Genomic DNA, 23,585 nt, shown 5'->3' on the forward strand with positions numbered 1-23,585 from the left:
CAAGTTCCTGTTTACAAGTAGATTTAGATAAGAGTGAAACACTTACCAGAATTTTGACTTAGTACTAATAAGGTATAAACATTTATCTAAAGGTGGTCTGGATCTTGTTCAGCTCAGATCAGTCTCTTCTAAACTTTGCACACGTTTGTCATGCACATGACCAAACTAGATAACTTTTATTAATATTGTTTAATTATAAAACATGAAATTACAAATGCATATTCAAAAAAACTGTTGCTACTAGGCAATAGTGATGTCATCAAACCAAGAAAATACTGTCAAACCATGGAAGTGATGAACGTCAAACAAAGTGATGTCACCCTGCTAAACAACACTGGTGTCACATTTATTCATATAAATCGGGGGTCTCCAAACTTTTTGTCTCTGGGAGCTACTTTGACTAAATCAAAGTGTCCGTGAGCTACTCATGTTTTACATTATTAGTAAAATTTATCCACATGGCTGATTCTCCACCCAAACCAGCTGAATAAGCATCTTTTGTGTAAACATTTACAAAATGTTGATATCCAACACTCAACACTCATATTTTGTATCAAAATGCACTTCAATTCAGCAACATGAGCTTGTTTTTTTTCTGTAGATTTTCAGTGTAAAGCTCAGACTAATAAATTCACATCATATTAATTTCATAGAAAACCAAACAATGTTATTACTTATTTGACTATTTGACTAATACTAAACCTTTCATATTTCACATTTTACGTCTGTCCACATATCACTGTCACAATTTACCTTCACATTCCCTGTAATTCAGGGAATTCCCTGTAGTTCCCATATCATCTGTACTTCACATGCATTCAGTCTGTTCTGATCTTAGTGAGATGACAGAGTGTGGTACGGTTCTCATGAAGAATTAAAATAGTTTTGGAATGTTCTTGCAGTTTGGAGTGTAAACCTGGAAGAACATACACTGGATTGAGAGCCTCGGACGAGCTTTTAAATCCCAACGGTTGTAGAAGCACTGACAGTACTAGCAGGCACGCTAGTCTGCCTTTTTTTCTTCCAACTGAACTGTTGGATGCACAGTTCTCATGTCTGTGAAGGTTTTTTGAGGACCCTGCTCGACATGACGGCTAAATTCTGCAAATTCTGCATTCTGCCTTTATGTTGTCACAATTGTTAAAATACATCCAAATGCTGCTTTTTTTTGTACAGCTGTCACTCCTCTTTTCGCGCACTGCAGACCAAGACCATTCTATCATTCTGTCTTGTAATTAAGTTGCAGAAAAAATAAAAACGGCTCTCGGACGGGAGCCGGCTCCATCGTTCACCTCAAACAGCCGGTTGTTGAGCCGGCCTGTTCGCTAACAACACATGACGCCCTGCTAGCAGCCGTGAAAAGTTGCTGTGTACTGTGGTGAAGTGGCGCTCTACAGACGCGTTAGAAATTTCAACAGCTTTACCAAGTGACGACGTGTTGTCAAATGTACGTATTCTTTGAACCTTTCGGCGAGCTACTCAGAAACGCTTGGCGAGCTACCGGTAGCTCCCGAGCCACGTGGCTCTTACATTTTGGCCCCTATGATCCATTTTCTCCATCAAGAGCCAAACTACTCTCCATCAGCTGTTATACTTGATTCTTTCTTTCTCCCTCCTCAAAAAACAGACCTTTGCCTTCCTGCAGGTGAAGCCGTAGCTCCTGATTGAAGAGGCATATGGTTTTCAGCCGGTTGGGAAGCCTGCTGAGCAGCTCAAACATGCTCTCCAAATCTTCCATCTTGCCATTCCTGATCATGTGTACCAAGCCTGAGTTCTCCGTCGCTATTACGGTCTTCATGTGTTTGGAGATGAGCTCCCTTTCCATCGCCTCAACAATGGGCTGCTCTGTGGACTCATCCAGACAGTGCTTCACCCGCTCAGTCTCCTCGTTGATCATGGCCTCCACCTTTTTTATGTACACACTGGCACCGTTTTCTGCCAGGAACTTCTGACCCTCCATCTGGAAGAATTCTGCAGACATTTCAAGGAACGGCGCCTCAAAGTCCTCCTCATAAACAGATCTCTCTTCGACGCCAAGGGTCATCAACATCTGGCAGGCATTTCTGATTGCACCCCTGTCCACCACTTCCCCCCTCCTTTCACGCGTGATCATGTCCAGCAGGGTGTGACGGAGGTGGTCTCCGATGTCACCATAACGAACCACCTTATCCCTAAAGATGATCAGACCCAGGTTGTAGACGTTCTCAACATTATTCTGCTCTACGTACACAAAGTCCACGTACCCCAGAATAGCTCTGATTATTCCCATCGCTGTCTGATGGTCCTTCCAGGCCTGATTCAGGGTGTGGAGAAAGTTACCCTTTAGGGATTGAAGGACTTCTTCTTGTACTTTGTAGATCAGGTGCTCAGTGACGACCTCCCGTAGGCCATTGTAGAGCTTCTCTCCTTGATTGTGTCGCACCATTGTGTAGGCATTCAGGTACAGCTCTTGGAAGCTCAGTTCACCATTGTTCTTCTGCTGAATCTCCTGGATTGCCTTCTTCAGAGGGTCCCAGATGCTGGTGACATACTTCTCATCCATCTTCGAAGGAGCCATCCGTATTTTAATTTTTTGGGCCTTCTTGGTACTGCCTGTCTTGAGAATAGACATGGTTGTCTCGTCTGATGTACGACCAAAGAAATGTTCCTTCCAATGTCACTTCCAACCGAAGCTACTTACTTAAGCTATCATGAGGTCATCAAACCAACAAAGTGACCTCTTGAAACCAATGAAGTGACATCGTCAACCCAACAAAGTGATGTCATTAAACCAGTAAAATTATGTCATCCAATAACCAGAAGCAACAACGATGTCACATTTGTATTTCTTTCTTATACATTTCAGAATAATATGAAACTTTATTATTGATTAATTAATAATGAATCATGGCTCATAAATGCTGCAGTGATACATTTTACTTTCAATACTTAAGTGCAGTATTAGCCAAAAAAACCCATTATTGATACATTTGTTAACATTAAGTTAAATACTTCTTATAGGTACATTTTACAAAGCCATGTTTACTACATGTTCTGTACTTTTACCCAAGTATTTTCTTCACCACTGCCCTTACGGGCCTCTGCTGACAAACTAAAGTAAACTCAGATAAACTCACTCCCACCTGTCTTTGCTTCCTGCACACATCCAACATCCGCCAAATGAACCAGATGGAAATGTTGGCACGTGTTGATCAGGCGCCAACGCTCGGACCATCATATTTTTGATGGTCCGATTGTTGGAGAGAAATGAAAAAGAATCATTATAACCATTAAAAGTTCAACATCATGGAATGCCGGTGGAGGTGCTGTTTTATGAGTTTATTAAAGGAGTTTGAGGGCTGAGCTGCAAGCTGCTATGAGGCTGTGGACCTCATGGAGTTAAATGAGAACCAGAAGAGCAATGGTTTCATCTCTGCAGACATAAACAACTCCCCTTCATATTATGACCCTTTGACCTTTCACATCCACATTCCCCTTTCATGTCACGCCCACGCATTTTCCACTCTGATGACTGAATGAATGAATGAACAAACATCTGAAGTAATTTGTTCACATTTTATTCACAGAAATATAAAGTAGTATGTCAAGTACATCACTTTGTACAAAATTGCACAGACTCATCAAAACTCAGTCAGACAACAGAAAAATCAGCTTTAAGAAGAGTTAAGAAAATAAGAAGGAAACGTGGGGGAGTCTGATATGTGAGATGAGCTCTGCAAAGCACACGATCCACTGAGGAGGTTTCATCAAGAAGAATCAATCGTACATAAATAGGACTCGATAGGAAAAATGTACTTTACAACAGCTGAGGAATAAATATGTTTCAAAAAATAGGATTCAAATTGGCACATGAAACCGCTTCACTCCTCCGCTGAAGGCGAAATGTCTCCTCTGAAGCTAAATGGCCATGCTGGAAACCACAGGAGCAGCGTGTTGATATGTTTCTTCTAACTGAACAGAGGTTGCATACGTTTGACAGATTATTTAGCTGCTCGCTGCCTGTGCACTCTTTGTTTGAGAGATGTTTGCTTATAGTGATACTATATGACAGGTTGAAAGTTTGTTTAACATGCTTTTAAACCTCTTTCAAGGAGGTAAAACGATACTCTGCTGACTTTCAGGTGATTTATGTCCAAACTTTCTCTGTGGCTGTTTCTATGTAAGTTGTCTCACTGTGTAGATGTTTGTGGTTCTCTTACAGGTCTGTAGTCTTTGAATGAACCCTTATGGATCTGTGTTGTTCAGATGTAAATGAGCTGAAAACCATGAGATTTTGTAAGATCACCCGGGTATCACAGTTATTCTTACTGACATATAGCAATAGTATATATATGTAGATTATGTGTAATGTTGCTGCGCCACTCATTCAAGTAGAAGCTTCCTGTGGGCAACGTCGTCTTGGCATCTCTGATCATGTTTCTGCAGACGACGCGCTGATAAAGCCTGCACACATCAGCGTGCTGCTTTCCTTCACCAATGCCTACGAGAAGTTCAAAAAATGGATCACAAATATTTCCTCGAGCTTAAGGCAAAGAAAACTTATAGGAGTTTCAGTTACTGCAGGTTTCTGCCAAGCTTCAGCTTTTTGTCTCCTAATATTGAAACAGCAGCTAAAAACCTTTTTGATGGCGGCCTAAAGTGTTGTAAAGATAAAGAAACAGCTATTACGTTCGTTTATCTCATCGCACCTGGACTATTGTAAAGCTCTCAGATGATACGAGAGCATGAGTGAAGAAAATACAAATTTCTTCATTGTTTTCACTTCGCAGGTTCTAGTTTGACTGCTCCGGATTGTAATCATCATTACAACATTCCATGACTTTTCCCGAAACGTTTCAGCCATTTCCAGGTCTGGAAAACACATTTTCAAACTCTTCCAGGACTTTCAGAACCGTGGAAACTGTGAAGTCCAGTTTAACAGAAGAAGCGCTGATGGATATCTTAGGTGATGTTTGGTGCTCTGATGGGAGTTTGTACAATACATACTTGCGGAGTTGTTCCTACATATTGTAAATGCATTAGTTTAAGCTGAGAATTGAAGGAAAAAAATAAATAAATGTATCCTCTTTCCATTCAAGCATGGCCATCTAATACCTGTCATTTTACTGCCTGAACCATGCAGGTCACACAAACAGTATAAAACACTGCCGCCTCTCTAAAAAACAAACCAAAGTCCCTCCGGTGAATGCTGGATTTGGAACGATGCTAAAATGATCAAGGCGTTACTTTAAAGTGAACTTCTATTTTAACAGCGTATCTCTATTTTACCGTTTAATAATATGATGAACTTGAATACAGAAGCAGCACCGGACGGAGGGACCTGGAGTACACCATCAATATCAAAATGATTTGGACTCTACTACACCAGCACGCAAATAGAGAACGAGCCGAGAGAACGAGCCTAGCATGGCAGCAGAACAGCACTCCTGTCAGGCGTCGTACCCTTGGAACTGACCTGTAAGACAACGTGCAGGGGCGGACTTCACTGTAAGGCGAGGTGTGCGTTAGCCTGGGTCCCCCTGGTAAAAGGACCCCCAATGGCTATAAACCTAGAATTAATATATTAGATTGAACACATATAAAAGCAGCCTTGCATTCTAACGTGCAGCTTTTATTTTATAATAAGGCCCAAACTCGACCCCAAACCTGACATTTCTGTGCAGAAGATTGCGAAGATTTGAAAATTATTTTAAAGTAATATCACTGTTTAATATGCTGTTTGTGTGTTTATATGTATTTTCTGTTTTTATCTTACATTTCTTCCTGACTTTTTTGTCACAATTATAATAATAAGTATTATCATTATTATTATTATTATCTATTTAATGTTTCATGTATTTTTCAACCGATCACAATGTAAAACACCATCAGGAAACTTCAATAAATATGATTCAGTTGTTGTCTACTTTTCGGCCCTGTATTAACAAATGCATCAATCCGTTTGGTAGCTATTTAGCTCCTACAGTATTTAATTTGGGTGCTTGAGAACCTTCCCAGGGCTCCCGTTGCTCCCAGAGCTCCCAGAGCGCCCAGAGCTCCCAGGGCTCCACGTCTCGCCCCTGACACTGTGTGATAAGCTGTGGTTATGTTGCTGCTATCAATCAAAAGGTGCGAGCGGACGTGTGTGGAGACAAGCGTGATCAGTACGAAGCAGAACATTAGCGTAAAAAGTATGAACCTGCATTTCATTTGTGGACTGATATGATTGTGATGGATGACATCATCATCAATAGTGACAGACACGATATGACAAAACAAACAGAACCAAACTTTATAGCACATGTACGCTCACTTCCTGCCCCACGTGATGACAGCAGACGTGAATTAGTCGACATCCATGACACGCATGATGACTGTGCTATTTATTTTGCTGTGTCCCAAACATGCACTATACTGTGATAGCTTTTTAACTTTTGTGATGTGATAGTTTATAAATGTAAACAAAAGGCTGGTGACATCTCGGTCGTCCCTGAGATGACGACTGAAGCGTTTATACACTCAGCTAGAATGATAATACGTTAGTGACAGCAGTTAGCAGTCTTGCTAACGGCCCACAACATCACAAACGCAAAGCTATTTTTGTTCAGCACATAGTTGTAATTAAGCTCATATTTGTACAAGCTACTGCTTATAATACAACACTATTTAGATTAGCGGACAAAGTTCACTGCACAGTAATTATGTGTTGTTTACCTTTTGGACACAGCTAAAATCAGTGAAATAGTTGTTGTTGCTAGCTAAAGTGAATAGACGTAGATGGGGTGATGCTACACACAGATGTTTCACATTGTTTCACACATAGTGACTGTGAACACTTCACACTCAGCACACTACTGTTTTCCCTTCTTTAGCCCGACAACAACAATGTGATTGGTCACTTGGAGCACATCATAATGAAGCGGTTTGGGTGAACATGGCCATGTAGCTGTTAGCGCAGGCTTCATAACTGTAACTGCGAAAATGTGGAATTCCTTCCTGGACTCTTTGCCTTTTCGTCAGTTCATGTTTGGAGGAAAAAATAATGCGATAGGAAACGGCATGCTAACAGCTAGCAGCTAAGACCGCCGTGATTGCTGCACTGATGTTGCCGTTGAGCAGGACTTTGTGGGAAAACCCGGCGGGGACAGTGAGGATATCCGGGGCGGACTCAGAGCAGCTTAGCAAACATGTCGGGGGAGGGGAGGGGCTCCAGGGCCTCAGAGGAGCTCTGAGGGGCCCGGCTGCTTCTTCAGGGTCATTTCAACTCTTGCTCCTTCAGCGGGGCGGTGACACGGGCTCTGCTCCCAGGGAACTGTGGGTAAGGGGTGAACAGGAAAAAGAGTGATGAGGCGAATCAAAGCCATATGACTAAACTAAATGACTTCCTCTCGAACCCCACGCCTACACGCATCTCCACTGCCGCGTTTTGTAGCCTTCATCTCCGTCTCTGCTTTCCTCATTTGCTCACACGCCATCACGTCTGCACTTCTTTCTAATATCCGTGACAACAGAGGCTGAAACACGAGCGGAGGGCCTGAGGGATTACCGGTGTGGACGCACAGCAGGACTGAGATCAGCGTGCATCACAGAAACAGGAAATTGCCTTGGGATTTAAACAAACAAACAAAAGGACGTGCGATCCAACGATGTGGGCCGCGGTCATCAGCAGTGCAGCGTCCCGCGTCACGCCTGAGCCTCATATTCTGCTCATCAACCCAGCGAACCTCCGGATGATTTAGTAGAAAGAGTACTGGTTCTCCACAGCTCGGGCCCTGCGTGTCCCGTCGGCGTCGTGGTAGTCGTCAGACGCGGCACTCGAGGCCTCCAGCAGGCGCTCGGAGCTGTTGCTGCGGCTCTGCAGGCCTCCTCCTGTGCCCGGGTCACTGCGCGAGAGGGAGGGCGGGGCCGTGGGCGAGGAGGAGCTGCTGGAGGAGAGCACGACGTCGGAAGGGGGCCCCGCAGGCGCCGGGACCCCCGGAGGGTGCAGGGCCGGCTGAGCTGAGTCCGTTCTGCAGCCTGCGTCTCTGGGAGGAGTGAGGATGGGAGGCAGGGTCGCATCTGGGGAGGAGAGAAGAAGAGGGAGGAGGAAGGATAGAGAGCGTTCAACATTGCAGTAGCAAGTCAACAAAACTGTTTATTGGATTTGGATGAAACTTACGAGTACGAAGACGTTAAACATGAAGTGAGGCTTTATCTCAGCAACGTTGACACTAAACGTCACACATTGCCTTTGTGCGACCCCCAATAGGTTCTGTGACGGCGCTACCTACTGGTCAGGTAAACAGGAAATTGGTACCTCGCTTCTCTGTCAGGACCTCACTGCACCCAAGACATTTCATTCCCGTAAAGTCCCGGAAAACGTAATCGACTGCAAATATGGTAAACAGGAAGTGAGGCAGCGTAGCGTCTCTGTGAGCGTGTTTGTAGTTGTTCCTGAGTTTGCTACAGAGGCCTCCTTCATAGAGCGGCATGTAAACACAGGCAGTGTGTGCCTCCTTTATTATCCTTTCTCTTGGTGGTCAATAACACCAACAACACTGCGGCCAAAGACACGCCTGAGCAGAGCATCAATAAAGCCTTTTATGCTGTGGATCAGATCCTTGCTCTATACCAGCATGTGGGTGTGTGCAGGCCCGGGGCTAGGGGGGGGACAGAGGGCCTCTTTGTGACCGCCGGGGTGGGTCGGGGGGGAGGGCCGGAGTCTCGGCCTGCGTGCAAAGCGCCTGCGGTATAATCGCCCCCTCACTGGCGTACAGGAGGACATTCATGCGGTGCCAGGAGCTGGGAGGGCAGAGGGCAGAGGGTCATGGAGGTTTAGAGCCGCTGCCTCCATATGTGAGTACAAATGTTTGAATTCCATCAACACACCACATTCTAGAACACTTAGTAACACTTTAGAACACCTTCACCTTCACCTTCTTAAATCCTTCAGTCACCTGATGGATGAGTGGAGCACTCATGCTAAATTTGAGATGAGTCACTAGCAACTCTTCCATTAATTGGAAGTTGAATGTGTCGTCAAAAACATCTAAAATATCGCTTAAGCATTTTTACGCTAAAAATGTTTTTTTTTGTAGCAAATCAATAAAGATGTAGTTCACAAAACAGTAGTGAAAACCGGATTTGCAAATGTTACGTGTAGTGTTTGATTACTGCATTGGTTCGTAGCCTATTCTTCGCATGTTTACACCACCGTCTGCATTATGCTGCCACCTGCTGGATGATCTGATCAACATCCAATGAAGTAACATTTTTATTGCGTTTCTGTAACGTCAGTGGACCAAAAATGGGTGTCAACACACTGCCACCTGTCAATCACACAGTCACCAGGTCCTTCCCCCGACAGAGCTACAGGTCTGAGTGATCCATGCAAGCGGTTGGTTGGTCAGAACGTGCGGCGTGTACCTGTGGCCGTGCAGCGCTGCACTTGCACGTAGGAGCGCAGCGTGATGTCAGCAGAGCCTCCAGACTCCAAGGGGATGGGATGAGCATGGAAGTGTCTCAACATGTCCGACACGGTGTGGAACCAGAGGTGGTGGACGTGGCACTGGCCGTTCTCGTTCACCGAAAGACGCAAATGCTGCAGAGGAGGGGGGGTGGGGGGTGGATACGGAAGGAGACAGAAGGAAGGAATGTTCAGCGAATGTGAGACATTGATATGAAGTAGGCAGAGGTCAGGAGGTGCAGCGCATCATCCCAGAGGAGGAGGCAGCAGCTGACACTTCCTCAAGGCGTCCGGCTGGCAGGATGTGATGCAATAAGAGAGGAGGATCGCGTTACACAAGAGGACAGAAAACGTGACATTACAGCGTCTCTTCCTGAGGCTGAAGGGAGACAAACAGACACACACAGAGGACGAGATAACACCATCACACACACTGCACAGCACCTCTGCACCACCTCAACATCTGACACACCTCCTCACTATGCTCACACCTTCACTGAGGACGCGTCAGTTTGATACTGAGCAGCACAGATTAAAAATAAAATCAATAACTTTGGACAGCTGAGAACTGAAAAATCCATATAAACCTCTTCTCTGCTCCACACAACGCAGCATCACGGTGAACTGTGAAATGCAGTTAAATGCAATAAATTTAATGCAATATTGTAGCTGCTGCGTCTCCACTGTACTGACTATAAAAGGGCCTGTCTCTGTTTCTGTCTGTCTCTCTGCCAGAGTCGCTCTGTCTCTCTCTCCCTCATTCTCCCTCTCCCTCTCCTCTCTCTCTCTCTCTCTCTCTCTCTCTCTCTCTCTCTCTCTCATCTCTTGCTGTCTCTTCCCCTCTATTCTCCTCATCTTTCTCTCACTCACTCACATGCTTGTAGCCACACATTCATTAACTCAAACACGCCCAGACACTATGTGATCCATTTGCATCTAAAAATGTCTGTAAATGCGTCACTTCATTTCCTGTTTATTAGTTAGTAAGTAAGCAAACTCACACAACTTTACATGCTTGCAATTGTGTCATGGTAAAATCTATGATGACAAACAAAGCAGTTTAATCAATCAATCAAGATATTCGTTGTGTTAGGATGTTAACGCGGCGTTCACAGACGTGTGTGTGGCCTCACCTTGGCTTTGCCCTGGAAGTTAAAGGTGAGGACGTACTCGCCCGGCCGTGTCTCGCTTTGGCGAATCACAAACAGCCCGTGACTCCTGGCCCCGCCCGCCAGCACCAGCTGAGCCGCACGCACGCGGGACAGCGTGCCGTGGAACCACGGGTACCCTGCCAGGCTCACGTCTCCATCGGAGTCTTTGGCTGCTTCACCGCCTGGAGCGCCAAGGCAGAATCACACACACACACACACTGAGCAAAGGCTGACAGAGAGCTTCACCAATAAAGGTCACAGTTACATAAACACTGACATGAAAGCAAAACAGAGAGAAAACTTTTTGTAACGACACATTTGAGGGGAAATTATGATACAAATGTGTTTTTGTTTCAGTTTTTGCTGCTAAATCAAGATGAACTGGACGATGCTGAGGCTGGACAAGCTTGAATGTTCCAGATTTGTAACTGCAGCTCTTCTGATTAAACATGTATCATATGAGCTGTGATATGAGGTGGTGGTGGCTGATGTCCTCTGTGTGTGTGTGTGTGTTACCTGCAGCCTGGTTGCCGCCCTGGGCCTCTGGGGACTGCAGGAAGCGCTCTAAAGGCATGTGTGACGGGTGCTGGGTGAAGGGGGGCTCCCTGCAGCGCACTGAGGGGGCGCTGTAGTGCTCGGCTGCAGCGGAGCACGACCTCTCCGGGGCTCGATAGACACCTGAGGACGGCGTTAAAAAAATATGTTTACGTGTTGCATTCATCTGGGTGCAAAGATGCGATGAGCTGTTGCGTAAGCGGCTGCCGTGTCGCCTCTCACCCTCAGAGAGAAGCTCGCAGCTGCACGAGGCCACCATGGAGCAGTCTTTAGACGCCTGACCGTGAGGACACGACGCCAGCTCGATGTCGTCACCGCTGTCCCTGCACACAAGCAGACACCTGGCTACAACCTCCAGAATGCATATACAAGAGCATGTACACACACACAGGCATGCACACACACGCAAACAAGCATTACAGACACGCATCCACGTCCTACAAACAAGGGCCCAAATAATCTGGACTGTTTACGTGACAAACGCCCACTCAGTCAGGAAGGTTGAAGTGGAACGTCAGTGGTGTGTGTTCATGTGTGTGTTTGCACTACAGCAACCTGTCAGAAACTCCACTAATTGGATGATTGATGACTGTGTGTGTTACCCCTCCTTTCCCCCTCCCTCTCTAACCCCCCTTCACCGCCCTGCATCACTCCATCTCTCTCTTCTCTCCTCCCTCGGCCAACAGCAAATATTTACGTGGCGGTTTACCCCGGGTCTATGCAGTCCTGGATGTCAGCGACCCAGGAGTTCTTCTGCAGCGAGTCGATGGTTTCCAGGATGTACTCGCCCCCGTTTTCCACCTGTGGAAGCAGCCAAAACACAGCGATCACACACACTGAGCTCTGTGAGAGGGACCACATCAGGGCCCAGCGCAGGGAAAATCCAAAACAGGCCTAAGTTAGTTCAGACATTTTCTCAGCAAACTCGTCTTTTACATATTTTGGGTAGAATCAGTTGTGTGTGTGTGTGTGTCAGAGAGGTGAGTTGTGGGAGGAACATTACAGCGGATTTTTAGGCTGATCCAGTTCATACTTTTAAATTTGTTAACTATTTAAAGATGATTTGCAGGCCATAGACAACCAATCAGAGTGCTTGTCTCGTGTTTACACTAGGTCACCACTAGATGGTAGCAGAGGGTAATGTCGCTCCGTTACAATTTGTAGACGATCGAAAACATTACAAAATGAAGCCGTGTGAGAAGATGCAGCTGAAACTCTTCCACATCTCCATGACAACAGCTGCATCAAATACAACCGAAGGGAAATCCTGTTTACAAAGGCGAGATCTCCTACCTTGAGAACAAAGGTGTTGTCTCTGTCGGGCATCTCCAGCGGCATGGTGGTCCTCACCTCCACGATGGCTGACAGCGGGATGCTGACCTTGGGCTTTGACGACTGCAAACCGGAGACAAAACAAACCAGATGCAAGGATTAGTGTGTGTGTGTGTGTGTGTGTGTGTGTGTGTGTGTGTGTGTGTGTGTGTGTGTGTGTGTGTGTGTGTGTGTGTGTGTGGTTGTGGGGCTGGTGATGGGTTCGTGACCCATATGAATCCATATTAATGACTTTATTACATCGTTTCATGTGGATCCCGGTTTAAAATACACAGCATCTCTCCTCTTCAGTAGTTTTGGCCAAAAAGGAACACCGGAGGTTGTATCTGAGTGTGAACTCCACCCTCTGCTTCCTGTGATAAACACTTCCCTCAATCGGGTAACATAAGACAAACATGAAAAGGCAAAGAGTTTACGTTTGAATACACAATCTGCCAAAGTGCTACACACTCGCCTCGGCTGTTATTCTGACTGACAAACAGGAAAAGAGTTCCAGAGTCCAGACAGACATCTTAACAAATCCAATGAGAGGAAGGAGAGAGAGAGAGGGAGAGTGGGAGAGAGAGAGAGAGAGAGAGAGAGAGAAAGAGAGGGGCTTATCAGCTGATCTGTCTGGAGTAACACTGCTCTCATCTTGATCTGCCCGTGCTGCTGGCTGCCATCCACGCCCCCAAAACAACTCCCCTCTCAGGATCAGATGTCCAAAAACACTTCCTGCATTAAAGAGATAATTTCCTGTGCCTCTGCCGTGCACAGCTTAACTCTTCACACAACCCGGCCCGCACACACACACACACACACACACACACACACACACTGGCCGGGGAAACATCTGTGGACCAAAGCAGGAAGTCCCACCTTCAGATCTGTCAGTCAAGCCACGATCTGTGCCACATAAAAGCCACACAAAACTGGATCAACCCAGCGAGCAAAAGGTTTCACTGCAGATTAAATTCATTCATTCATTCATTAAACTCATTTGCATCTCATTCTTAAAGAATTCTTAGCAGCTACAGTGTCCATGAATCCCAGAGAGAACCAGAGAGCCAGAGAAGAAGAGAAGAAGAGTCCGTCCAGTGATGAAGCAGCAGAGAGGCTGCAGGCGTCTGGAGCTGCAGCGTTCATTCATGTTTCATCCAGGCAGTGAAACAGCGTCGCTCCTCTGTGAGCAGGACTCCTGACTCCCATCCTCATCATCACTGTCCCACATGTGGAAGGGAATCAAACAGAACAAGGGCTGGAAAGTCTGCAAGCGGGCCCTTAAGTGTAACACTCACAAGTCATATCTGTGTAAAGGGGAAGCGGCTTCGCCTGTCTGTCTCATCTGTCTCTGTCTCTCTCATCTGTCTCTGTCTCTCTCATCTGTCTGTAATTGAATTCTCTGTGAAATTACACTGGAGCTGTCCTGTATGTAACCAGAGCGCATATATACTGTATAGATGTAGGGGGAGAGAGAGAGGGGGGGGGGGGGGGGGGGGGGGGCATATACATAGTGTATAGACTCTATATAGTGTCTGTATAGTAGAGAAAGAAGTGGTGTCCCTACCTGCAGCAGAACACAAACAGCCTCACCACAAGTGTTTTCTAAGCATCTGGGAATAACTGTGGTGAAATTAAAGAGGCACTATCAGTCTGTGTGTGTGAGTGTGAGGGGGGCATATACACTGTTCACACACTGTACATACACACACGGTCTGCATGAGGTGGATATGGCCCCTGTGCAGCTCTCTGGTACTGAGAAACGTGCAGTGGGCAGGAGTTTCCTTGGTCTGACAGGCTCATATTGGGAATCTTGTGCAGCTCGTCTTCATTACATTACATTACATTACGATCATTTGGCAGACGCTTTTATCCAAAGCGACTTACATTACATTATATTACCACCCTTCGCAGAGGGGGGAGCAATTGAGGGTTCGGTGCCTTGCTCAGGGGCACCTCGGCAGGGACTCGAACCGGCAAGCCTCCGGTTCTTAAGCGGAAGCTCTACCCACTCGACCCACTCGACTACTGCCTCCCCTAGGGTTCATCTTCATCAGGGTGAAGCCGGACACGCTGACAGCAGCCGGTGCAAAGGTCAGGCTGCACATTCACGTTTGCTCCCTTGGTTGCCTCTCATAGTTTCCCAGCATTCATCTGCTGCAGCTTATTTTAGTGTCAGGCAGAGAAACACCACATGCAGCTTTGACCACAACAGATGAAATTGCTGAAGCTTGATTATTACGTTTCTGTTGGTGCGTCTCGCTCGCCGCTCCTCAGAGTTTCAGTTCCTCTAAGAAGGAATAATATTTTCTTGTTCGTCACCTGAGTGCGGTCGACCGATCAATATTTATTTTTTGCACATAACAGGGAACCTTACACTCACACAGAAAACGATGCCACATCTTCTCCGGCTATCTAGCGCCTCCTTCGCCCCCACTCCCAATCCTGTTCTCCCCCCCTGCTCCCCACACACACACACAAACACACACAGCCTTACCCCCCCTCATTCCCACCACCCAAGATCAAAGCACGGTGGCAGATTTACACACACTCAGCTGCACAGCCACGCCGCCTTCTTAAGGTCAGAGGCAGCGATCTGGAAATCCTATATTGACAAATGCACGTGTGTGTGTGTGTGTGTGTGTGTGTGTGTGTGTGTGTGTGTGTGTGTGTCACTTGGGTTCATTGAGGTTGGGTTATCAGTTTAAATTTATGTCTCAGCTCCGCGTTCTGCCAAAGTATCCTCTAAGTCTCCATGTTCTAATGACCTCACCACCCTGAAGGGGACACGTCTGTGATTTAACAAAACAAATCAGTTTAACTGACTAAAAGCACTTAAATCATTTTAGTTCTGTTATTCCTGTTTCAAACTTCCCTTTTTTTAAAAACATTACTTAATGATTGCAAAACGCACAGATTTCATGAAAGCGACCCCTCCCCTCTCCTAAGACGGAAGCTTTTCCCAGGTTGTATGATGTAATCGTGTTGAGATCATAACCACACACACACACACTCCACTTTCCAGTGTGACGTAAAAACATGAAAGTTATTGACCTATCACCTTACAGCTGAGTCACACTGACCTGACCCAGAATGTTTCTATCCTAAACTGAGTGTTTGTGTGTGTGTGTGTGTGTGTGTGTGTGTGTGTGTGTGTGTGTGTGTGTGTGTGTGTTTACCTTGGGTGGCACATAGAACTCCAGCAGGAACCTCTCCCCCTCCTCCCTCTTGGTCTTCCTGAGCAGCAGGCGACACTTCTGCCACTGTGCGGCCCCCATGCAGTTAGTGTCGTCGGCCACCATGTACCTCAGCGCCCCCTCCCTCTGGATCTCCAGCAGCTCTGCTTTGTGGCCCTGGGAGCCTCTGGGGAGCCGCAGCTTTTGGGACCACCTCTCCCCGGCCGCCTCCCCTCCTCCTCCTCCTCCTCCTCCTCCTCCGCCGCCGTTGGCTCTCCTGGCTCCGGGGGGCATCTCGGGCTCAGGCGAGGCTCGTCTGTGCCACATCTCCTTCACGCCGTCCACCACACACAGGCTCATGTTCCTCAGGGAGAAGCCCTTCTTGAAGCGAGCTTTGGGGTGGCTCACCGACACGTCCTCTGAGCTACGGGACTGTCCCAGGGCCGACACCTTGTGGACGGGCTGGAGGCCTCGGGAGGCGGCGGTGCCGACGCCTCCGCCTTCTATCCCTCCCCCTCCGCTGTCCATACTGTCCAGGGATTCACTGGAGGCCCCGGCGTCCTTGCGTCTCTGGTAGAGGTCGTGACCGTAGGACAGCGGGCAGCCTTGGATGCCAAGAAAAGGGACGATGCTGTACTTGGACGGCAGGTTGCAGCCGTCCTCCCCGGGAGAGGACGCCTGGCTCTCCCGGGCCTGGGTCAGCGCCGCAGAGAAACACTCCAAGAAATGGTTGGCAAAGTGCTGTGAGAAGCTGGCGTCGGCGCCGGGCGAGTCGTAGCACGGGTTCTCTGACAGGAAGCGTTGGAACTTGTCGGCGAAGTCTGCAGCCGAGGCTCGGGCGTGGAGCTCACAGAACTCTCGCCAGTCGGGCAGCGGGCACGAGGAGGAGAGCTCCGGGCTACCGGGCTGCACCGCTCCGTTCATCACTGGGCCATGCCAACCCACAGAGGAGATGCTGCAGAGGGATGAAGAGCAGAGCGTCACTGTGGGAGGAAGCAGTCAGTGTCACTATGCTTTAATGTCATGTAAACACTTCAATGTGACCCAAATCAAGTTGAACAGACTAGACAGAATACTTTGTGGGCGTAGAACCTTTTTGCACTGTGACCTGGACACACACCAACACACTGCCAGACAACAATCGCACTTCATATCATGATCACAATATAACTTTCTGTATGAAGCTGCAGGCAAAGTGACAAGAGACTGAAAACAACGTCACTTGTAGTCGGCTTACTCAGAGTAACAGATCCATGGTGATCGCAGTAAAACCTCAGGTTACTTTGTTAACGGGTGAAATCTCCACAAAGCCCTGGAGTCCTTCATGTCCGAGCAGGTGAAGCAGCAGTTGGACTAAGCAGAGCGACTGTAGAGCTTCATGCCTGAGCTCTCCTCCTCTCACTCACAGCGACTCATCCTTCCTCTGCTCTGCTCCAGACTGTGTGTATGACTCAGTCCTCCACGCCCCCTCCCTCCCTCCCTCCCTCCCTCCCTCCCTCCCTCCCTCTCCTGTGGCCGAGCGACGCCACATCGCTACACCCCCTCACTGTCTGCAGAGGGGCTCTAACGCGCTCACTAACAACATCCAGAGCGACATCAGCCGGCAGGTTTACATGGATGTTCACATGTGGATCACACACCCATCAGACGACGAATTGATTCTTCTGATTTAGCTTTATAGCCCCTCAATGCTCTGATCATTAATCTACCCTGTGATAAAGGCAAACATTGACCTCCTGGTGACCTTAGGGTAGCAAATCATGTTTTAACGATGTCATCTTTAATCTTGTTGTTGTTTGGGGACCGTTACATAAACTTGGGGTCACAGTGTGAAATACAAAAGTGAAACTAAACTACGCAACTAAGCACGAGCCTGTAAACGGAGTGTGAGCCTGTGAGGATCAGCGTCTGTGAGGCTCAGCATCTGGAGACGGCGTGGAGCGGTCGAACGTTTGATTATTGGTGTAAATTGCGAAGATAGAAGAGATCTGGTGTCAGTGGGCTGAGCTGTGAAGCTTCTGAGAGCAGCTGGGCTCCTGTTTCCTCTGAGATTTACACTCTTATGCAAACCAATAGAGTACACACACACACACACACACACACACACACACACACACATACACACACACACACACACATACGGCTGCACTGCATGTCCTTTGGGAGCCGCTTCATCGTCACGCTCTAAAGCGTCAGTGCACGTTGTGTTTTCATCAGGGATTAGAGCCAAACTCCATCGGAAAGTAGTGACACACACACACACACATTCGGCTTCCAAATCCCACAGGAACAAACCAAAGGACAGATCAGGGAGGGAGAAGATGTGATGAAGAGTGGCGCTTATGTATGAAGAGCGCTCTAGTTTCATTAATAAAGTTGATCGGATCTTATCCCAACTCTAAATCCCCACAATCTCCATTCATAAATTCATTCACAATCGTCCGCTCATTCATTTATCGACACCACACAGGATTTATGAGCTAAAGTGTGTATCGCAGGTTGTTGCTTAAACAATTATCTTGCTGTGTGTGCGTGCGTATATGTGTGTGTGTGCATGTGTGTTGCTGGCAGTGGGTCAATCAGTCCAGTTCAGTTATTTATAAAAGCTACACGGGGCCAAACTTTCCCCTCATTCAGCACAAAACAACAACACACACACGCACGTCTCCAACTGCTGCCCTTCTGCTCAGACCAGGATGTGTCTTTTGCAAGGATACTGAACTGACTACGCCCACACACACACACACGCACACACACACACAGAGAGTCAGCGAGTCAGCATGAAACTGAAGCCATGAGACCCTGGAGGAAGTGGACAGCGTTCAGGTTTTTGTGAGAATCAGCAAAGCGAAGCCAACGACACTGAGAAGCTCAGGAGGAGAGAAACAGGAGCAGCAGAGACACGAAGGCCTCAGGATGTAAAGGATGTAAAGGAATCCATAAGCTGAGACTCTGCAGCGCCTCCTACTGGCCAAACCTGATATGAGAGAAACGTTCCTTCACATTAATGTACAAATGTAAGAAATCTGATTTGGGGAAACTTCAGCCTGGAATGTGAGCAAGGAAACAAAGTCCAGTGTGTGTGGGACATGAATGAGTGAGGGTGTGTGTGTGTGTGTGTGTGTGTGTGTGTGTGTGTGTAGGGGGGGGTTACAGGGCAGTTACAGTGCGGGGGTCGTGTTTTGGCTCCTCGGGCCAGCTGCTAAAACAATCAGCGTGCGGAGGTGGAACGTAAAGAATCGGAGACGCTTCAGGACCGACGGGAGCAGAGACGAAGCCTGAGGGACACATCTTCACCCGCTGCCTCCGCTCCTCTTCCTCCTGCCTGTCTGAGGTCAAATCCTCCTCCTCCTCCTTCCTCCTGGTTTACCCTGGGGAGAGGAGCTGATACCTCTGTCACATGGAGGGGAGTACATTTACTGCACACACAGTGCCTCAATTACACATCACACACAGTAGATACACTTGCTGTGGACTCCTGCATCAAACACACACACACACACACACACGCACACACACACACACGCACACACAAACACAAGTTGCTCCAAGGAGGCTGTCACTGATTGGCTGCTGAAGTTGATGGGTGATGTCGTGTTCTGACCCCAGGGATCAGCGAGCAGCACAGCCACACATCATCATCTTCATCATCATCAGCTCACCCGGGCAGCGTGTAGGCCGTGACATGTGTGAGGCCTTCACTTGTGTGAGGCTCTATGGAGGCAGAGCCACGTAGAGACAAACGCACAAACAAAAGCGTTGAGGGTTTCTACATATCTTCGTCAGCTCATTTTCAAGAGACACTTTCATTTTCTTTCTCATTCCAACACCGGCGCTGCTGGACTGCTGTGTACTTCCTGTTTACATTACCCATAACCCCCAGCGTGCTCCCTCAGATCGGCCCTGGTGTCAGAAACCTGTTCTCACCTCGGCCAGGGTTCACTTAGAAACGGACGGATCAGAGGAGGAAGAGGAGGAGGAGGAGGAGGATCGACACTACATACTCACAGGAGGAAGAGGGTGACCTTTGACCTGACCTCTATGAATTTGAACTCAATGCTTCCTGCAACCTTTATTTCTGCCCAAATCTGTGTGTGTGTGTGTGTGTGTGACAGTCGCTTTTAATGATAATAAGGCAGGCATGAGGAAGATGAGAATTCCTCACACATACTCACACACACACACACACACACACTGGCTGCCTGTGTGTTCTTAAGCCTCGTCACACAGATATTAAGACCATTAATTACTGTCTGCCCTCTCTCTCTCACCCCCCCCTCTCTGTCTGTCTGTCTGTCTGTCTGTCTGTCTGTCTGTCTGTCTGTCTGTCTGTCTGTCTGTCTCTCTCTGTCTCTCTCTCTCTCTCTCTCTCTCTCTCTCTCTCTCTCTCTCTCCCAATGTAAATATTGAGTAAGCTCAGGCGTCCATATGGCAGTCAGAGATAAAGGATGCAGCGCGTGGGAGACACACATACCATTACTGAATTCCATTTCCTGTCTCTCCCAGCAGGTCTAACTAATATCACAGATGAGCTCACAGACAGTGAGACACACAACCTGTGTGAGCATCCAGCATCTCAATCAAACCAGACTCACTGTGTAGATGTGTGTGGCTCTCTTACAGGTCTGTCGGTCTTTGAATGGACCCTTATATGGTTGGTATGTATGTTGGTATTTCTTCCACAGTGGTTTCAGGGTCAAAGGTCATAGGTCAACATATCTGTATCTAACTCAACTTATAGGTTCATTTCTAAGCATTAATGCGTGGTCATGGATCACTCAAAGACCTACAGACATGATGAGTCCACACCAAATATCTCCACAAAGCAACAAGTTACAACCATTTTGTATCAATCTAAGGAAAATAAACATATCTAATAACTCCATAAGAGTCATGTGGCTTTGTTGGATCATGAATGGAACGTTCCACTAAAGGTCGGGAGGAACCATTTTACTTCTACTGCACATTTCTTGTCCTGTTGTGATCATTTTGGCAGTCAGCATCGCATATAATACAGAGCCTAAAGAGCCTACAGCAGGTCTACAGAGCCCACAGAGCATCCAGAGTCTCCAGAGGGACAGAGCTCACAGAGGCGCAGTGTGAGGCTGCGCTGGACTTCATGAATGGGAAACGCTGCTGAATGGCTGACAGATCCGGATCCAGACTCCAGGCCGTGAATGGGAGCCTGTAATGAATACTGGATGTAAACATCATCATCATCATCCTCACAGGCCTTCCTCCTCCTGTGACTGGCTCTTCCACTGATTAGTCTTCACTCCCTCCAGGCTATTAAGTGGATTATCGGTGAAGCCCCTTACCGCACCGCGACCCCCACTCCAAATACACACACACACACGCACCACACCACAGACGCCCTCCGCGTGTTCGCCACCTAAAACCACCATCACCATCATCATCATCAACCGATTCATTTGCTCCCCGTCCGCCAATCAAATCCAGCTGCGTATCTGTATCGGGTTGAATAAGAGCATAAGCACGGGCTCCCTCCTCCTCTCCTCCTCCTCTTCCTCAGCACCTGGAGCCTGTTGTTCTCCTTCATCACCGCCTCCTCCTCCTCATCAGCCCCGGTGCGTCTCTACAGCCTTTAACGTGCGCCTAAACGCGTCTGTTCGCTCTAACGAGAAATAAAACGCACCGGCAGAAAATAGATCTCACCTCAATAAGGGTCCGGATTCATGACGTCAGTGCCGATTGGTAGCCGATGCTGATTACTGGGGATCGAACATGACGATGCTCTCCGCTGGTCGCGATGTCCTGCAGCCTGGCAGCGCTGCCTCCATCTCTCCGCTCGACGCACTGAGCTGCGCTGCACCTTCAGCTCCGCAGACACAAAAGAGACACACACGCACGCACGACAGCACTTTCGGAAGCTGCCTTCAAAGTATAAGCCCGCAGTTGAGTTTATCTGATAGTCTGCTTCATTCAGTGGCCTGTCAATCCTGTGTGTGTGTGTGTGTGTGTGTGTGTGTGTGTGTGTGTGTGTGTGTGTGTGTGTGTGTGTGTGTGTGACAGAGTAAGCGACATAAAATTCCGGATTCACAATTTAGTGAGAATTTAATGTGACAAAATGACTGACATTTAGATGATTTTATTTTGAAGGGCAGTTCGGTGCTAGCATGTTCTGCATTTCTAAGGGAAATTGACCACCGCTTCCTTCAATAGGGGGCGAGAGTGTGTGTGTGTGTGTGTGTGTTTCACTGATCTACTTAACAGCCACCAATGGCTGCTCTTAAAGGAGCCGAGTCACTCTATCAATACAGTAAGTCAAAGTACGTGTGTATTGTGAATGAATGAGTGAATGAAAGAAAGAAAGAAAACACTCCTATTACACACACACACACACACACACAAGCTAGACCCACCTGAACACACAAAAGAAACGTTACAAATCACACAGGGGTGGAGTGGGATGACACAAACACAAACACTTGACAGTCCACTGAATGCAGCAGACTATCAGACTATCAGACTCTCTCTCTCTCTCTCTCTCTCTCTCTCTCTCTGTGTGTGTCTCTGTCTCTCTCCCCCCCCTCTCTCGCGTGTTATTTTCCTGAAACATTTCCATCAGTTGTAACTTTTGTCTTTGTTGTGAGACTTAAGTCCTCACTGAGGATCTTCAGGCTTTCTAATCCTATGAAGGCCTTAGAGGCTGGTCGTGTGTTCTCAGCCCAGGCGGCTTAAGGACGACGTTAAGGAGACGCTTCACGCTGGCTCAGTGATGTTTACTACTCGCTGAGCGGCACACACACTCCAGAGCCGCTCACCTTCACTGCTGATCCTCTCTGAGGGGATTGGAGCTGAGCAAAGAGCAAAAACAACAACAAACCAGAGTGAAGAAGCCACGCCCCCTACTGAGACTTTCAGTAGGGGGCGTAGTCAGGCTGAAGGTCACACAGGTCTCCTCTTCCTCTAAAACATGATGAAGCACACAAACAAGCTGGACTCACCAGTGGGCATCAATCCAGAGTTCAAACACCCAGGGGGGAGTGGTGAAGGGCAATGTGTGTGTGTGTGTGTGTGTGTGTGTGTGTGTGTGTGTGTAAGCATCTAAAGCGGCGGAGATGGCGATCGGCCTCATGGGGTCGTTTGACGATCGATGTGTCAGCAACAAAGAAACCGCACCATCACTTCGCTCTACAGGATAGAGACCCCCTCCTCCCTCCTCCCTCCTCCCTCCTCCTCCTCCCTCTCCTCCTCCTAAGAATTATATAAGATACTGTTTGTCAGAAGGAGCTCAGTAGAACAAGAGACACATTTTGCAGCTCAGCTCCCGTCCATGAATGTTTGGTTGGAATAAGCATGAGACCGAGGAAACAGTTTTCTGGCTTCCTATAACACACTCCTGTCTGGGTGTGTGCGTGTGTGTGAGCGCAGACACACATACTGCATCCGCTCTGCTCATCACACAGCGTCTGCCTGTCAGCTGAGCCACAACAACTTTCACTGACAACTTTTTCACTGAGGAGACAAGAAATGATTACAGCTGATCCTCACTTGACCTGCGTGTGTGTGCGTGTGTGTGCGTGTGTGTGTGTGAGTGTGAGTGCGCGCATGTGTCACACTGTACCTGAGGTTGCATCTCACGCTGAGCTGGTGGTGGATGATGTCATGTCAGGCTCAGTGCGCTAAGCGACGCTGGAAACAGCAGAAGGTAAAACACCAACAGACAGGAAGTGATGACGCCGTCATAAACAAAACATAATAATTATGCAAGCAGGATTTTGTTTTTCAACAGGTTTGAGATTGAGATGAGTGTCACTTGTCACAAAGTTATACAACAAAAATGGTGTTTACATTAGATACAGCAAGAGACAAAGACAGAGACGAAGACAGAGACAGGGACACACACTGGTTTCTGGTCCACTCTGGCTTTCGGGGACTCACATTGAGGTCCTGCTGGGACCGGATGAGTCTGGATCACATGGACGAGTGATTCATCCGCACAAT

The 23,585-nt window shown here is 47.6% G+C and overlaps 1 protein-coding gene and 1 pseudogene across 2 annotated transcripts; both read right to left on the reverse strand.

Moving 5' to 3' along the window:
- Positions 1 to 1,588: 1,588 nt before the first annotated feature.
- Positions 1,589 to 2,611, reverse strand: LOC142992496 (cullin-3-B pseudogene; annotated as a pseudogene).
- A 930-nt stretch (positions 2,612 to 3,541) lies between these two features.
- On the reverse strand, positions 3,542 to 21,430 carry sh2b2 (SH2B adaptor protein 2). 2 transcript variants are annotated; one of them, XM_076140742.1, is made up of 9 exons: positions 21,294 to 21,430; positions 15,621 to 16,572; positions 12,424 to 12,525; positions 11,840 to 11,931; positions 11,353 to 11,453; positions 11,092 to 11,253; positions 10,558 to 10,757; positions 9,385 to 9,559; positions 3,542 to 8,037 (listed from the first exon to the last, which is right to left on the reverse strand). In XM_076140742.1, exons 2-9 carry the CDS (start codon positions 16,539 to 16,541, stop codon positions 7,715 to 7,717), a joined length of 2,076 nt encoding a protein of 691 aa, XP_075996857.1. In that variant the 5' UTR covers positions 16,542 to 16,572; positions 21,294 to 21,430; the 3' UTR covers positions 3,542 to 7,714. The 2 variants fall into 2 exon arrangements, with proteins under 2 accessions (XP_075996857.1, XP_075996865.1); XM_076140750.1 differs by lacking the exon at positions 21,294 to 21,430 and adding an exon at positions 16,855 to 17,014.
- Between the last annotated feature and the right edge of the window lie 2,155 nt (positions 21,431 to 23,585).

This window comes from Genypterus blacodes, unplaced genomic scaffold, assembly GCF_046128005.1.
Source record: "Genypterus blacodes isolate CSIRO-AG114 ecotype Tasmania unplaced genomic scaffold, CSIRO-AGI_Gbla_v1 ptg000003l_1, whole genome shotgun sequence".
Lineage (NCBI taxonomy): Eukaryota > Metazoa > Chordata > Actinopteri > Ophidiiformes > Ophidiidae > Genypterus > Genypterus blacodes.